Source organism: Leopardus geoffroyi, chromosome C3 (assembly GCF_018350155.1).
Source record: "Leopardus geoffroyi isolate Oge1 chromosome C3, O.geoffroyi_Oge1_pat1.0, whole genome shotgun sequence".
Classification (NCBI taxonomy): Eukaryota; Metazoa; Chordata; class Mammalia; order Carnivora; family Felidae; genus Leopardus; species Leopardus geoffroyi.
In genome coordinates, this window is record NC_059338.1 from 63,423,264 (window position 1) to 63,441,200 (window position 17,937).

General features: G+C 40.9%; 1 protein-coding gene and 1 long non-coding RNA gene across 4 annotated transcripts in view; both read right to left on the reverse strand.

Annotated features, from left to right (window-relative positions):
- AKT3 (AKT serine/threonine kinase 3) overlaps positions 1–17,447 on the reverse strand; it is a 308,341-nt gene extending 290,894 nt beyond the window's left edge. For 2 of the 3 annotated variants that reach the window (XM_045453168.1, XM_045453166.1), the window contains exons 1-2: positions 17,177–17,447; positions 6,381–6,538 (exon numbers count right to left, since the gene is read on the reverse strand). In XM_045453168.1, the coding sequence (XP_045309124.1) occupies positions 6,381–6,426 (46 nt within the window). In that variant the 5' untranslated portion in view covers positions 6,427–6,538; positions 17,177–17,447. The remainder of the gene's footprint in view (positions 1–6,380; positions 6,539–17,176) is intronic. The other variant, XM_045453167.1, reaches the window with a different exon arrangement.
- LOC123585224 lies at positions 220–6,370 on the reverse strand. The gene is made up of 2 exons (XR_006705987.1): positions 1,355–6,370; positions 220–1,108 (listed from the first exon to the last, which is right to left on the reverse strand). It is a non-coding gene; the product is annotated as an uncharacterized LOC123585224 (long non-coding RNA).
- Positions 17,448–17,937: the final 490 nt, after the last annotated feature.

Here is a 17,937-nt window from a genome sequence, read left to right on the forward strand (position 1 = left end):
GACTGGAGCCTGCTTCAGATTCTGTGTCTCTCTCTCTCTCTGCCCACTCCTCCCCTCCCCCCCCACCCCCCACTCACGGTCTGTCTGTCTCTCTCTCTCTCTCAATAATAAATAAACATTAAAAAAAAATTTTTAAAGAAAATATTTAATTTTGTCATGTTTATTCCCCACTTGTAACGTTAATAGTCAAGTGAGCTTCTCTAAACTATCATGTGACTTATACAGTGGCTACCACAGCTCTCCACATTCTATGGAAAATGCTTGCTTCTGCGTAGTAAACAGAAAATCATACAGTTGTTTTCTATTTCTATAAGCACTTGATCATTTATTTAAAACTCACTTTGTGAATAAAACAGAAGCAAAAGGTACTTGTACAAGTACATACAAAGTTAAGGAAAAAGCCCTTGGACTTGGATGAGAACCCCAAAAACTGTGATTCTGTTTTCTAGAACAGCTTATAATTGACTAGCTCACAATAATCTCATGTTAACACATAGCCCAGCTTACAATCTTCGCGTTACTAAAACATTCTGCATAGTGGCATTAAGCTATTTTGACAGAAAATTCATAGACTTATGAAGTTTAGCTTGGAATTACCAAATACTAACATTCCGGTTCACCTAAACAAATCAGTTCACAGAATACAAAACAAGTGTTATTCCAAGGACACAGTTCATGAAGATCCTTGAACTGGAAACTCTAAGTAGCAGGCAAACTAAGGAAAGGAGTGCTTTGAAAGCACAAACTGGTTACGTACACAGAACACAACCTGAAAGTTCAATCTGTTAGATATCAAAGCAACAAAAAGCGTAAGAAACTATCACATGCATGCAGCATTTTCATCAGTCAAATGTTTTGTTTTTTTTTATTTTTTTTAAACATTTATTTATTTCTGAGACAGAGAGAGAGCATGAACAGGGGAGGGTCAGAGGAAGAGGGAGACACAGAATCTGAAACAGCCTCCAGGCTCTGAGCTGTCAGCACAGAGCCCGACGCGGGGCTTGAACCCACGGACCGCGAGATCATGACCTGAGCCGAAGTCGGACACCTAACCGACTGAGCCACCCAGGCGCCCCCATCAGTCAAATGTTTTTAATGATAAAACCACCTCTTGGGGCGCCTGGGTGGCGCAGTCGGTTAAGCGTCCGACTTCAGCCAGGTCACGATCTCGCGGTCCGGGAGTTCGAGCCCCGCGTCGGGCTCTGGGCTGATGGCTCAGAGCCTGGAGCCTGTTTCCGATTCTGTGTCTCCCTCTCTCTCTGCCCCTCCCCCGTTCATGCTCTGTCTCTCTCTGTCCCAAAAATAAATAAACGTTGAAAAAAAAAAAAAAAAAAAAAAAAAAAAAAAAAACCACCTCTTAAATTTGTACCAATTTCAGAATTGTAAGACTGTGCACTGACCACCAATACATTACAGATTTTAACATGTTATCAAGGAACTGGCTCTCCACCTTTAGAAGAGACTACTTACCTTCTTAGGAAACAGTACTATTACGCAAACGGAATTTTATAAATTACAATTAGCTCTGGTTAATGCTATTGCAACCTACTTAATTCAATAATTTAGACCTTTTAAGCTGGTTAAATTTCCCACTTTATTAATGCAATACCTTTCTTCACAGCAACTATTAGCCCTCACTGTAACAGGACAAACCTAGAGTAAAACTTTTGACATCAGGTTTAGAGACTGGCAGTACAGACAGGCTGGTCTGTGACCAGCCTCTGGTCACTTCTCTCTTGTGAAGGAGAGAGTCTAAGAAGTGTTTAACACGTCTGCAGGTATCTCCTAAGCTCATGTGCTCTCCCAGGACCATCAAGCAGGAAAATGTAGACGGTACTTTACTCCACGTGTGCTACATGACGTTTCCTTTACTGTCATTTCTAACACCAACAATACTACATCAATGTGTTATCTCAATTAATATTTACCATTCTGTAATTGCTCCAGAAAAGTACAGGAAAAAAAGGTTTCAATGTTGATATATCACCAATAACCGAAGTTAGGAAAGTATCTGCCCCACACAGTATCATTAATTATTTTTAAGTCTGTTTTTTCCTTCTCCAGGATGCTATTTAATGATGAACAACTTATTTACATCAAAAGTACAAATGAAATGAGATTATATCTAGATAGGAGCTAACATGAACTGATTCATAAATGCAAGTTTGAGAAAAAGGACTGATAGTCAAACTAAGGGTAACTGTGAATTTTTTATATCAATACTTTTATTAATAGTTTACAAATACTCTGTACACATTAGCTCACAATGCTTACCAGCACACTGTGAGGTAAAGAAGGCAGACATTATATATATATTCTAAAACAAGTACACCAGAGTTCAGGTGATGATAATCTACCTGCCCATTGTAAAGAGGCAGAGAATACTACTACTCTTTAAGAAGAAATTATTTGAGCCAAAATATGTCCAAACAGCAACAACAGACTAATGAAATTTGCTTGACTAAAACAGAAGATTATTCTTAAAATCATACTGAAAATCTCTAAAGGAATAAATTAAGAATAGTGCAGAGGAAAAAAATGCCCCATTTGGTTTCCCCTAATATTTCAACTAATGCTTGTAAGAGTCCAGTTAAAAGTACCATTACAAATCCTCATTCAGAGAATCTAGCCAGTCATAAGTACAGGGAAAATACATGAATTACAAAAACAGACAGAGGTCACTACCAGTAAACTCAGTCTTTCATTCACAAATAAACCAACAGGGATCATCAGATACCTGAGGAATACTAACACCACCAAGGAAAAAAAAATAATAAACAAAATAAACAAACTGAAAAAGTTATTCAAAGCAGATAAAAAATTTAAAAATAGTCTCGTTGGTGTCCTTTGATTAAAAATCTGTAAAATAAGAGCGGGTGGCTATGAACTACAAAGAATTCCCAGAAATATAAAGTAATAGCTGAAATAAATAATTTAGTAAAGGGCTCGAAGAAAAAGTTGAGGAATCTTCCAGAACAAGGAGAGAAAACAAAGAAATTAAAGAAAAATTTTAAAACAGAGCACTGACATAGATGCTCTAAGGGCAAAAACCATAAAAGAATACAGAAGACACAGAAGGGAAAAAATAACAAAAGAAATACAGAAGACTCCCCAGAATTAAACACATTTGCCTGCATATTCTAAGGGTCCACCAAATGCTTTACAGGTGAATTAAAAAGAACCACATCTTATCCTCCTTAAATTTTATAAAGCCAAGGATAAAGAGGCATGAACACAACAAACTTCAAGAAGACAACAAACAGGTTACCTAGAAAGAAATTACTCCTATTAGTGTTAAGCCTCTTACCAGTAAAACTGGTTACCAAAAGGTAACGGAATGCAGCCTTCAAAACTCTGAAGGAAAACTGTTTCACAACCTGAATTCTATACCCAGCAAAGGTATGCACCAGGTGTAAAAGTGAAAAACACATTTTCAAACACTGTGTTGACATATTCTTTCTGAAAGAAGTTCTTCAGGAAATTGAAAAAAGGAAAAAAAAAAAAAACTACTTCTAGAAAACCATAAAATAAATCCAAAACAAATGGGGGAAAGACAGGAGATCTAAGAAAGCACTGAACTTGTCCAGGAATGCAATTAAATAACATGCTACTAGCTGAGTATCACACCTAGAAAAAGGTCAGTTCACAGTAGAATTTTGACAAATACCAGGATTAAAAAGCTGGATGACCAAGTGATACAAGGAAGACAGCAAAGCATACACTCTTTTACCAATGGGAGGAAACGTGACAATTAGAAAATCCAGGAAAAACCATTATAGCCCAAACCAGAGGCCAAACCAAAGTGCGTCATGATCTCGAACACCAACAGAGTATGAGGCGATCATTTGCTCTCTATGGCTGCCATCACACGCACCCACCATACTGCTCTGGTTGGCAGCAGGTACTGTTTACTTATCACAATATCGATTACTGCTTCTCCGAATCAGCAAGTATAACTATTACAAACCCTGAAAATATAAAATAAACGTTCAGTTGCCACAAACTGGGAGGGGAATGTGGGAAATTCAGAGGAAAGATTGTGTAGGGTACTCCCAAAGTGGTCAGTTTAGAGATGATGTGTAAGTACTTTCTAGAATGAAGAGTGCACCTGTTGGAAGTTTAACCATGAGCCCACTCCCTCTTTTTAGGGAAGGAAGAGAACAGGTATTAACAAGTCAAATTCTTCATTTTTCATAAGGGCGATACACGAGATTATGTAAAACTACTCAAAAATAAAGCTTAGCGTATTATATACAAAACTGGGATAATAATCACCAAAAAAAGTATAAAATACAAAAGGTCTACAATGGTCATCTCTGAGGAGAGAAACCAGTTGGAAGAGCAGACGATAGAAAAGACTTTTACTTATCATTTTATATCTTTGTGTACTATTAACCAAGGCAGGAAAAATGCAAAGAAATCCTGGTCCATTTTTTTCTTGCTTCTATACCCCACGCACTTTAAACCGACCTTTTATCATGGTGTTTCAGGTAAGACGCAATTAACTAAACAAACTCAAGAACAACCCTAAATCTTTGACAACATGTGGTGCCGGCAATAACTCACACTTGTGTTCAAGCTCTCAAAACACATCCACATCCATCACCTCACTTAATCCTCAAAACAGACTTAATGGGAGCAGACATTAGAGGTGCATAAAGTATTACTCCAAAAGGTTTACGTGATTTGCCGTCCCCAAAAAACAAAGTAGGAAAGACAGTATAAATATAATAGACAAGTTAAAAAAACAAAGAGAAAGCACCTTCAGACAGCAGTGAAATCTGAAAATGTCTTCTAAATTTATAATATAACATACAATAAATTAAACTCAATCGTACAATAGTTGGCTGAAACCGTTTGATAGTTAAGCACACACTTACCGTATGAGCAGCAATCTCGTTCCCAGGTCACTGCCCAAGGGAAAAGGAAAACAAACCACACCAAGACATGATCTCCAATGTGCATAGCTGCCTTATGTGTAATAGCCCCAAACTAGAAATAGCTCAAATATCCATCAGCCAGTAAATAAATAGATTGTGGTACGTCCAGACTACAGAACATGCCTCAACAATAAAAAGGAACAAACTTGTGATGTACACAGCGATGTGGATGAATCGTTCAAGTATTATGCTACATGAAAGTAACCAGACACAGAGGACCAGATGAGTGTACTTATAAGGAAGATTACAGCTGTAGCAGATTAGGGGTCCCAGGGCTCAGGAAAGAGGACGGACTGCAGAGCGGAATAGGGGTGCTTTCGGAGTGACAGAGATGTTCAACGTCATGACTGCAGTGTTTGTTATGCTACTGCATGCATGTAGCAAAATTCATCCCCATGTACACTTAAAATAGGGGAATTGTATTGGTATGGAAATTATAACTCAATAAGGATGAATTTTTAGAAATCAGTAATACATAATCCCATTTAACTACTGACAATGACTTTCCAAACATAGGTATTAACTACAGACCCGCAAAAAACATTGAAATCACTATTTAAAAGGTAACTTTTAATCAGGAAATAGATACAGTATACAGGAACTTAAAAGTCCTAAGAATGCAACAGTCCTCATACTACTCAATTTGGCCACGTGGATAAACAGTAGTTGCCTGGCAACGAGTCTACACTCTAGATTTCTTAATAAACACATTGACCACATTAAAAGGTGATCTCTTAGGAGATAAACTAAGCTTTACATTAAAGAGTTCTTCCTTTAAAGTAAAAATAATGTAAAAAGAATAATAATGCATTTGAATTATTTATCTAAAGTAGGAGCGAACAGCAAACAAGAAATACTAAAACTAGATCATGAAAAATAAAAATATGCAATTAAACATAAACACACACACGCAGAAACCCTTTCTTCAGTTGGTCTCTTACTTTAGGACTTTCCTCACCTAACTTACAGGGTTGTTGAAGCCAGAAGTTTGTGGGTGAGCTCTTTCCCCTTTAGCCCTAGAAGCCCTTCCCCTGCTTTCACCCAAACCGGCTTAATATAAATTTACATGTCTTTAAATGCATACAAGTTAGACACTTTTCTAGATTATTAAATCGTCCTACAGACATCTCTCTGGATTGCAGAGTTGCTGTGGACAGCACAGAAAAATCCAACAGGAACTTTCTATAACATGCAAGCACACAACATCCCAGAGAGCCAAATGTTCAGAACTGTAGTAAGGATCAAAATCAGGAATTACTTAGAATCCCTACATAACAAGCAAATTCCTAACACATATGTTAAATATCATTTCTCTCTTCCTGGACGTAGTCTGTCCATTTACTTTGTTAACAGCGTCAGGAAAAATATCAACTTCCAGGACACCACCAACCATTCGCACACTTACCAACCACATTATGTGCAGCTTTGTTGAACACTTACCCCTCTTCTGAACCCAACCTTCTTTCACGATGGTGACATCGCTCATGATGGCTCCCCTCTGAGCCCCCAACTTGGAGAAATGGTACTTTGTGATATCAGCTTTGGGGTTTGGATTCTCTGCTGCTGCTGCCCTTCCCACTCTCTAGTGATGACTCAGCCTGGAAGGAAGTATTGAAGAAAGAATTTCTTTTTTTTCCATTCTTGCAACTCATACAGCAATAACAAACAACTAATTCTTTGTAAATGTCTTCAACTGGCCTGACCTCACATAAAAATCTAACTCCTCAAACTGGGGAACTTATTTATTAAATAGTTCTACCATGAACGTGCTTCCCTGGTCTTGTGACAGATTTCAAACGATAGTGAAACTTTTAACCTAAGAGGCTGTAGTAAAAAAATGCCTTCAGAAACCACTGACCCACCTATACAAATAACACAGAAAATCTGTTTGTGGGGCTGTGTGTCTGAAGTGAAAAGGGAAGAAAATGAAAGTGAAGTGGACTAACAGTAAACTCTCATGTACACCTAGTTTCAAAATCTCTGTAAATTTAGGAATATTTATGGCAAAGCAATTGTGAATGTTTTTAATTGCTATATTTTATGCAAAATACAACATGCTAAGAAACCAACACTTAGGTATGGTTGGTCTGTCTTGCTCCAAGAAATATTTTAGATCACAAAATTAGATTACAGTGAATTTTTAGATTGTGAATAAAATATTACAAATGATATAGAATCAATTATTTTTAAAAGCAGACGAGGTGAAACATGGGGAACATGAAAGTGGAAAAAAGTACGGAGTATTTGAGATGTGTCAAGAACAAGTGCTTACGTCCATTACCCTTAGGTAAGTCTCACAGTAGCCCTAGGAGGGTACCATTAACTCCATTTCACAGAAGAGGAAACTGGGGCTCACGGAATTCAGCAGCTTGCCTGAATCCAACAGAGCTCCTCAAGGATGGAGCCAATATGGCCGACTCCAGAGCCTGCAGAAACTATACTGCCTTAAGACAAAAAGAAGCCAGAGTAGAAGTCTACATATCTGTAAAAGATGGGCCACAAATTTAGTAGAAAGCTTTCAGGAAGCGATGCAAATAAGGAAACACCATCGGTTTCAGTATTTACAGTATCCGTGAATATTTTTAAAAAGAGAAAAAGAAGTTGCTTCAGAGGGAACACAATTTTTCCTGGAATAAAAATCTGAAATTTATCCCATGGGTCTTTATAAGATAGCTTGCAGGGTAACGAAGTCTTCAAAAATACTCTGATACATACACTAATGAGTTTTACTTATTGTCCCCCTCAACCTAAAAGAGGAAAACGCCAAGATAAAGCTGAGTTAAAAACAGTTCCACAGAGGGGCACCGGGGGTGGCTCAGTCGGTTAAGCGTCTGACACTTGATTTTGACTCATGTCATGATCTCACAGTTGGTGAGTTCGAGCCCAGAGTCAGGCTCTGTGCTGATAGTGCAGAGCCTGCTTGGGATTCTCTCTCTCCCTCCCTCTCTCTCTGCCTCTCCCCCTCTCAAAATAAATAAACAAGCTTAAAAATTATGTTTCCACAGAAAGGGACCAAAAACTGTGGTCCAGCTACACGAGCATTATATGGTCCAGAAACATAATTTTAGATAAATTTAGGCATAAATATTAGGTAACCAGAAAAATGGATAGATGGACTATATAACTATACTACTTTCTCAGACTGGGTTTTGATAAATAGTGTATAGCAGTAAGTTCAAGGTTAGACTCCCTCACTGGTACTGGACTGAATTACAACCCCTTTCCCAATGCAAATTAAGTGGAAAGCCTACTCCTTTCACAGTCAGGAATCAAGACTGAGTCAGGAATCAAACCCTGACAAAGTTTGTGTGGCTGAATAGAAAACCACCCCAACAGGTACCCTCAGCACCTACAGGTAAGGCCAAGACTGTCCCCGTAGTCATTGGATCTCATACTACAGACAGTCCAAAGGGATATTAGAATCTGAGTGTATTTTGCCAAGATATGTTTGAAACAATACTAAACGAAATTCCAAAAAAATTAAGAAAAAAAGATGAAAAGAGAAAAAAATTCTCTGGCCAAATAAGTTTGGAAAATTCCACAAGCCATATCTTTCTCTTAAAACATCACTATTGGGGCACCTGGGTGGTTCAGTCGGTTAAGTGCCCGACTTTGGCTCAGGTCATGAACTCACAGTCCCTGAGTTCGAGCCCCACGTCAGGCTCTGTGCTGACAGCTCGGAGCCTGGAACCTGCTTCGGATTCTGTGTCTCCTCTCTCTGTCCTTCCCCCACTCACGCTCTGTCTCTCTCTCAAAAATAAACAAACATTAAAAAAAAATTAAAACATCACTATTAACATATTAAAGATATAAAGTATGTATAACCTTAATTATCTCAGCAAACCCTAAATTTATTGAACACACAGGGCTCTTTTTTTTTTTTTCTTTAGCAGCATGTACTGATATCCACGGGGGCACACTTTGAGAAATGGCCACATCACTCAAGACAAGACTCATTTCGCCACTAAAAAACGGGCCAAAAACAAAACAAAAACAAAAACAAAAGCCTTCAGTAAAGAATCCAAACATCATTTTAATTTATGTAACTTTCTGAAAATTGGCTACATAATCCAGAACTGGATAACTGAAAAGGGTTAGTTCTTTATACTACATAAATAATTACAAAAAAATTAAATATTGTGAGCACTAGTGCAAAACAATGACTTTAGAAGAGCTGCACTACAGACCTTCTCTTTGGCAATACTTGTAGCAAGGGGCCTCATATCTATTGAAGCCATTCTTGCTTTCTGACTGCAAAATGATATAATTTGGGTTAAAAACAAAACAAAACAAAAAACCCTCCTATCTCAATATTCTTGGAATTGGAAATGGAAGAGATCAGGGGTCAGAAGAGATCAGAGGTCAACATTCAATAATAACCAAAAAATAATACATATCCAATAAACATATATAAAACATATCCCTTTCCATTAAAATAATCTGCATCACAACACCCTTGCAAAGAACACTAAAAAACCAAAGTATTTTCAAAATTCATTGTACTTTTTAAGTTGACATTTCATTGTTGGGAGTTCAAAGCAGGAAAGGACCTTCATTTTATAGTTGAGGAAACAGAGTACAGATGGATGAAGCGACTTGCCCAGGGTCACACAGCTGCTTTCTGAGGGAACCAAGACACCAGAGAACCAGGCACATGTTCTTTCCACTAGCACTGCCCCTTCAGTACAAAACAATATACGGAAATATCCAGGTCAACCCAAATCAATGAATTTTGTTTTATAATGAAACTTTCAAAAAACTAGCTTTTTTGATAAAAATGTTTATCAGTGCTTATGCATTTCGATTAAACTGCTTAAATATATGCTAAATCGACAGGACAAAATTTATAATCGTCATCAGGACCAGTAAACCCACATTATAGAAATGGCTTTATCCATTTGCATCTTAAAATGTTACCAAATTCTACCCATAATCATAATATTCAGCTTTAAAGGTGCTCCTGGGACTCCCAGCTAAAATGACACATTCTATGAAGATAACTTAGAAGACATTCAAACGTATACTACTCCAGAGTTACGACCAATAGGCTAGAAATAAATGCCATCTCGTGTGCATAAACACAATGCTACTGACTCTTAAGCAGTAAACCATATTCTTTGATTTAATTTCCTTACAGTGGCAAGGCTCTTGCAACCAAGTCATCTAACTCTCCCACTCAGTGTTCCGTGTTGCCAAAAACATTATTCTGCAAAATGATGAGCAATGAGCTGGACATGAACTTCACCTCCTCCTACGGTCCCAACTTCTCCAGAACTGTGTTCTACCCAATGAGCTCTAAGAGACAAAATTTGGTTTCTTTTTCTTGTAAGCTTGTTGTACTAAATATTTCATTGCTGAATAATCTAATTTTGTCTATTCTTAAAAAAAAAATCATACAAAATTCTTGGCAGATTCAATTTACAATTCACACAAAGCAGTTACACTAAAGGTACTTTTCATTCAAAACTATTTGCAAATTTGATAACTGCATTTGGATATCACTTCACAATTTACAAAACATTTTCACATCTTGTATCTCATTCAACAGCATTATTATTATTTAGTAAAGCAATCTGACAGTGCCTGGCACATAAGAGATGCTCGACAAATACAGGATGAATGAAAGAGTGCATGAATGAAAGAGAGAAGATACAGCTTTGCATAACTAATAAAGAACACACTAAGCAAACTAATGTTGTAAGTCAACAGAGAGAATGGTATTAAGTCATCTTAAAAACAAACCTGAACTCAAATGTTATGGAATATAATTAAAATCACAAGAAATCTTCTTCCTTATTCATTAAAGTACGTTTGCTATAGACGTCCGCTAATTGTGAGGACTAGCACGTTTCTCCACATTCTTGGATACTTTTTGTTGAAATGAAGTCAAGTTTCAACTCCCAAACAATTAAGCATTAACACTGCCCCAAAATCATCTATCGTGGAAGGAAAAAAGAGAAAGAATGGCATATTCTCTTAATGATATTTATAACAACTTTTAAAAGATACTGGTTTACTTATGGCAACACACCATTCAGTCTTAAACGATAATTAAACTTCTTCAAACATCTTTTTAAAATATCACTCACGGGGCACCTGGGTGGCTCATTCGATTAAGCGTCTAACTCTTGTTTTTGGCTCAGGTCACAATCTCACGGTTTCATGAGTTCAAGCCCCACATCAGGCTCTGCGCTGACAGTGCTGAGCCTGCTTGGGATCCTCTCTCCCTCTCTCTCTCTCTGCCCCTCCCCCACTCGAGGGGTCTCTGCCTCTCTCAAAATTAAAAACATAAATAAATAAAATGCCATTCGAGGAAAAAACATACAGCCTGCACACATTCAGTCAGTAAACAGGTACTGACTGCATGCGCTGTGACAAGGACTGTACTGGGCATACAGGGAGGGAAGCAAAACAGAGAATTTAAAAATCTCTTCCACACAACAGTTTGTTATCAGAGTGCTTTCACATATATTACCCCATTTTGACTAAAAGCGAATCTATGCAACAGCTATTCCACTACAATTGTGAGCCCAGGAAAACTGTGACCAATCAAAACCGAGGACGTTATTTCCTCGCTGTTACCATAACAAGATAAGTGATAGCACCAAGAGTGACTGCCTGCCATTCCAGTCTTCTTTCATTGTGCGATGCCTTCTACCAAGTAACCCAATGCCAAGTCTCAGAAGTATGGGTAACATCTGTGAATCGCTCCAACATTTTTTTCTGTTATCAAATTCTTTTTCAAAAGTCCAGGAGAGCACAAGGTTTTCCAATAAATTCAAAACTAAATATAACTGTGGCATCACAGATGAAATTATAACAACAGAAGACTAGAATGTTGACATAAAGTTAAAATGCACGCCGGCCAATTTTATTCTTTACAAATTAGAACAAGATTCACAGGTTAATTCCTAGGTTTAAAGCCACAATACTACCTATAATACAACTTTCTCTAAACTGTATACTTGGCTATAACACTACGTAGGACGTACTTGCTCTGCACCGCAATTTTTTATATTCTTTAGATATGCCTAGCCAAACTGAATTAATGAAGGACAGCTCACGTTCAAATTCAACAGAATATTACTACACTGAAATACAAATGATTGTCAAGGGTAATCATAGAACAACTCCATGCTATCTACTGATTTCAAGAAATAGGTGAAACTAACATATGCCATAATAAATTCATAAAATCATATCAAACTTTTAAAGGATTTCAGGGAAAGGAAAAATACTGAAATGGAAAGGAAATTCAAGGCAACTTGCTCTGCACTTCAAATAACTCTCAGCAGGTCTGTCCCACTTCAGAGTCATTATCCTGTTAAAAAAAAAAAACCGTATCATATGGGGAAAGCGAGCCACACAAACTATGTATCTTGGATCCTTTCCTCTCTGCAGAGTACAATAACAAACTTTGTGGATTTTCTTAAAAATCTATGTATAGATCCCTTCACTGTCTCACCCTAGAGGAAAATACCTGAAGAAGCATCAGCAAGATTTCCAACCTTCACACAAAATTTCAGTTCTTTCAAAGTGCCAACTCTTAAAAATCAACTTCATCAACTTTTAAATATATACACAAAAATGTAGAGCGTTTTCCCCTTCTTCCTTACCCCAGTTTTTCAGGCATCTGAATGCCATTTCAACCAACCCATCCATTACTGACCAAATAAAAAAGCAATTTGCGCTAGGTGCTGTATTTAATATCCTGCTTTGAAACAACTAGGAAAATGCCCACTGGATTCCTTTGGTCCAGCTAACGCACGGAATAAGCTATTGACAAATGATCTCCCCACATTTCTTGCATGAGGTGTGGCTTGTCATAGGTGAAGTCACGTATAATAGAACAGAAACAGATTGAGGGTTGCCACTGAAAGAATTTCAGTTTCATGGCTGGCCACACTTTTCCACTGCATATGTAAAAACGATCTAAGATCATACCCTGTGGTATGGGATCCCATAACAAAGTTCATCACAATGGCTCATTAGAAAACACTGGGCAGGCCCAGAAACTGGGGTCCCTGTTCCCAACTCTGCCCCACCCAGGGTGATGCTATATGAGGTCCTTTAATTCTCTGTGCTTCCGTTTTCTTAGCCATTAAAATAAAAGTGTAGCATTAGATGAACATAAATAGCTTCACAGCTCTTCCAGAGCTACGAGTTAGGATTCTTCAAGTTCAAATCCACTGAGTATCCACCTGGCTTACAGATGGCATCTTAGGTGACACTATCATGATTATACACAGTTCCCGTCTTCAAAAGGCTCCTATGTAGCTGGGAAGATCAAACACCAAATTCCACTTAAACAAAAACTGGACTGAACTCCAATACTGGCAAAAGACCATCTTCCTCCCCATCCCATCCCCAGTCTCCCAGACAGAGTCAGAGGCTTTCGTAATTAACACAAGAGAGAAAATTCCTCACTTGAACATCTTCTAGAGATTTCTTCTGGTAAGTCATTTTACTTTTTAGTTGGAAGATTAGCAAAATATACCCATTTACAAAATGTGAACTGGCTGCTGCTGGTGATGAATGAATATCAAGACAATATTGAGAAGACAACCAAAAAGCAAATCTACAGGTCAAGAAACATATATTATCTATCAACAACTATTTGACAATCACCTGACAAAGGAAATGTGTTTACGGTACTATGGTATTATATGTAAACATCTGTGGCATTTAACCTGGCCTCTGACATAACCTATGCGAGAGAGAATGTTATGGATCTATCGGTATACTTTGTTTTACTATATTAACATGATTTCAGTGGAAATTACTGTACTGTATGCGTCATCAAAGTTGAGTATGTCACCATGAAGTCTAAGGACAGGTACCAGCAACTTAGGAAAAAAACGAAGGAAAAAAGTGTTTCAGAATAAGGAGAGTTCAACTGAAATGGATTTTCATCATACCAGACTAGTATGTGTTTTCTCTTATGAAAACCACTTTCAAAAGTGTAGCAGGGGCTGTCGTGAAGCCTAAACAAGCGGACACACGGAACAGCGCCCGGCACGTAGCAAGTTCTCACTAAGGCACCAGCAGCACTGACTCTAAACCTAACCTAACTCTGTCATACGTGAAAGACAGTGATAAAGTTTTCAGTTAACATCACGTGACCCAGGGCTAACCTTCCAGGTGACTACAGAGAAGTGCACGCTGTCCCAAACCAGGATTCAGAAAAACAATGCACACTCCTGAAAACCTGGAGTCAAAAACTGACCAACTTGGAATGACTTACACATTCTAACACAAATCTACAAAAATTCATTATGTGCACTAACATATATTGAGAAAAACAAAACTGCGAGTCAAATTAAGACTGACTTGCTCAAAACAAATGAAATGGTTTACTTTTCTGTCCTGCCTCTTATCGTATTCAAATACAAAGTCTTGTAAATCAAATATTTTTTAATGCTTAAAACTTAATCACATTATACAGACAAGATCCTATCCAATCATGCTAAAAATCCAATTAACATGTCCTTAACAATAATTGCCTTATCTTCTCAAGGGTGAATTCTTGAACTGAAAAGTGTGAAGATTAAAGAAAGTGATAAAAGAAAGTGAAAAGAAAGTGATGAAAGGAAGGTGTAGTTATCTTTTCACAAAAATATGCAAAATTTAAGCCAACTGTAAACTTCCACAAAATCAATTTGTAAAACAGGTTCCTCTTTTTAAAAGAAACCCAAATAGTTGGAAATTTCCACTGAAATTTTTAAGAAATAAAATCCCTCATATGTTTAAATCAAAACCTAGGGCTTAAAAAAATCTTAAATCCCTACTTTGCACAAGACTCCATTATGCTCAGTACATTTGTCCTAGGATATGTTTAACCAAAACATGTTTAGATTTACAATGATTCTGAAAACAAATTCTCTTTCTAATGGTAGTAATCTTCTAAATGAAATGTAAATAAGAAAAGTTCATAATCAAACGAGCCCCCCTAGCAACACAGTTCACACTCTAATAATTTGTTGGAGGAATGAATGAAATCTTATTTAAAATCTTTTACAGCTATAAAATTACATAGACCAAAAAGTCCAAAGTTGAACCCTTAAGTACCTTCACACACACAACTTAAACTAGGAGGCAATGTCAAACCAAAAATTTTTAAGTTGGAAAACAACTCACTAAAGTAATCATTACAGAAAGACTAAGTGTAGGGGGTAAAATGGATGCAAATAATAGTTTCCTAAGTTTTGGGGTTTTTTTTATAGGATTACTTTAGATATTTTTTAAATGCTGTAGGAAACCTTACTACTACAAACACATACCACAAACATACAACTGAAAACTGTAACTCTACATTCATCTAAATTCCAGTGTTGTCTCATTCATGTGATACATGCACTCCCTCACTTTAAAATTAGAAGCTCAAGCCAATTAAAGATATTGGGGTCAACCCTAGTGAGAAAAAAACAAAAAGCAGGTCTTCAAATACAGTGTCCTTGGTAAACTTGGAAAGTCAAGATCATGTGTTGGCAAAGGTAAAAAAAAAATCTACAGTCCTGATACAGATCGCCCAAATTATTGGGCATTCACCTTAGAAAGCTGGCAATTTACTCAAAATTGGATATCTTAATAAGAAGTATTTTCATGTTTTAGACAAGCACTTCTTGAATGGGTGTGTGTTTTAGACAACCACCTCCTGGAATATTCACATTCATTTACACGTATTTTGCTATGATACTGAAGTTCTGAAAACAAACTTTCCTAAACCATGTTTACAGGACTCTTAAAGCTTTGGCTTTTCCAATTATTTCCTAACAACGTATAACCTAATTTAATGAGTTTCCACCAAAGACAAAACCCAGGGGTTTTCTAGTAATTTACAGTCTACTAAAAGATATAAAATGACCATGCCTTACCAAATATGGAACACATACCTAGCTTGAAGACTTGAGGCAGTTGGCAAGATATTAACTGCCAAAAGTCATCATTTCACATCTTTTAGCTACAAGGTGAACTAATAAAGCATAAACACTTTATTGACAGTACTACTTAATCAATATAGACACGTAGGTCTCGCTGTTGATTTTCTATTTGAAACGTCATCTATTACAAACTACTGGGCTCTCAACCAATTACCACACTGGTGAAATGAGTTGGGTTTTATTTTCATAACGTTCTCTTGATGCAAGAAATGGGAGCATCCTACCTACCCTACCCTCATGGTTAAGCCTTTCCTCAGCTTTCAGAAGATAAACAGTAAATATCGGTATTGAAGACCTGGCCCCAAAGAGACTCAATCCAGCCTAAACGAAGATCCCCGGGTAATCCCGAACAGGGAGTGACCCCCGCCTGAGAATCAGGGTGAGCCCCGCGACCAGCCAGGCTTCAACTTTGGGCTCCGAGGGCCCAGCCAGCATCATGGCTGATGCAGACCGATGCGCAGGAGGAGGAGGTGGACGAGGAAGAGGCTGGTTTGTTTACTTGCAGCCAGAGCCGCCGCCGCCGCCGCCGCCGCCGGCAGCGACAGCATCACTGGATCCGCCAAACCCAGCATCTTCCGCACATTTCTATTCTTAGCACACAACTCCCAAGCGGATTAAAACCCCACTACTATTAAAAACACAGACGAGCACGTTACCCACCTCCCACACACACCCCCACCTCCCCCTCAGGGCCGTCTCTTCCTGCGCGCCGGCAGCAGGGGAGGGTGGGGAGGAAGGAGACCCCGGGGGACGCCGGTGCATCCTCGCCCGCACCCCACCCCGCGCGCGCAGACAGCCCCCGCGCCGGGGAGCGCGGCAGACGGCCCCCTCCCCCCAACCCAAACACGCCGGCACGGGCGCTCCCCGCGTTATATAAGCCCGCCGCCCCCGCCCGGGCGGCGCCCCCTCCTCACGCCGCGCGGCCGGAGCCGGCGGGGAGCGGGCGCTGCGCAGGGACTGGAGGCGCCAGGGCCGGGGCAGCGCAGACGCGGCCGATACCGCTAGGCCGGGAACACCCTCCCCGGCCCCCCGCGCGCGCCGCCGCCCCCCAGCTTCCCCCGGAAAGTGAGGGGGTGCCGGTGTCAGCGGCGCCGGGCATCCCCCGGCCTCCCCACCCACACCCACACCCGAGCCTCTGGTGACCCGGCACCCGCCCACGCCCCCGGCGCGGTGACAACCCAGACGCCCCCGCCTCCCCCCCCCCCGCCCGAAGGAGGCCCGGGGCCGGGGGCCCGGAGAGAGCGGAGGCCAGGCGGGGAGGGGGCGAGCGGGGGGAGGGGGGGCGGTGGCTGTTACCTGCAAAGGCGGCGGCGGCGGCCCCGCAGCTGCTCGGGCGGCGGCGGAGGATGGAGCCGGGGGGGCGGGGGGAGGAGAGGGGGCGACTCGGGGGTCCCCCCTCCCTCCTCCTCCCCTCCTGTCCTCCCCCCACCCCGCAGAGCCTCTGGCCCCCCTGGAGCCCGGTGCGGCCGGCGGGAGGGCAGGCGAAGGCTGCAGGGGAGGGAGGAGGGAGCCGGCCGGGCCGGGCCGCGGAGCTGGAGCGGGAGGCGGCGGCGGCGGCGGCGGCGGGAGGGGAGGGCGGAGGGAGGGCGGCGGCGGGGGGGGGAGGAGGAGGCGGAGACTCTACATGGGAATCGGATATCGGCTACAAATTCAATTCATCACCAGAAAACACCGCTCGGGCGGGGGCCGGGTCACGCCGGCTAGGCGGCGGCGGGCAGAGGCTCCGGGCCCTGGGGCGCGCCCGGCGCGGGTCGGGGGTCTGCGGCCTCCTCTCGGGGGCCGCGCCTCGCCCGGGGACCCCGCCGCCTCCCCGCCCCCTCCTTCCTCCCTCCCCGGCCGCCGCCGCCGCCGATCGCTTCTCGCCGCCGCCGCCGCCGCCGCGGGGCTTGTTGTTGACTTTGAGGAAAACTCCTGACGTCAGGGGCTGGCTCTCGGCGACTGGCGGGAGCGGCTTCCCCGCGTCCCCGGCCCTGCCCGCCGCCTCTGCTCCCCTCCCTGCCGCGCCCTCGTCCGCAGGCTTCCCCGCGCCCCCCAAAGCCGCGGCGCCCCGCGCCCCC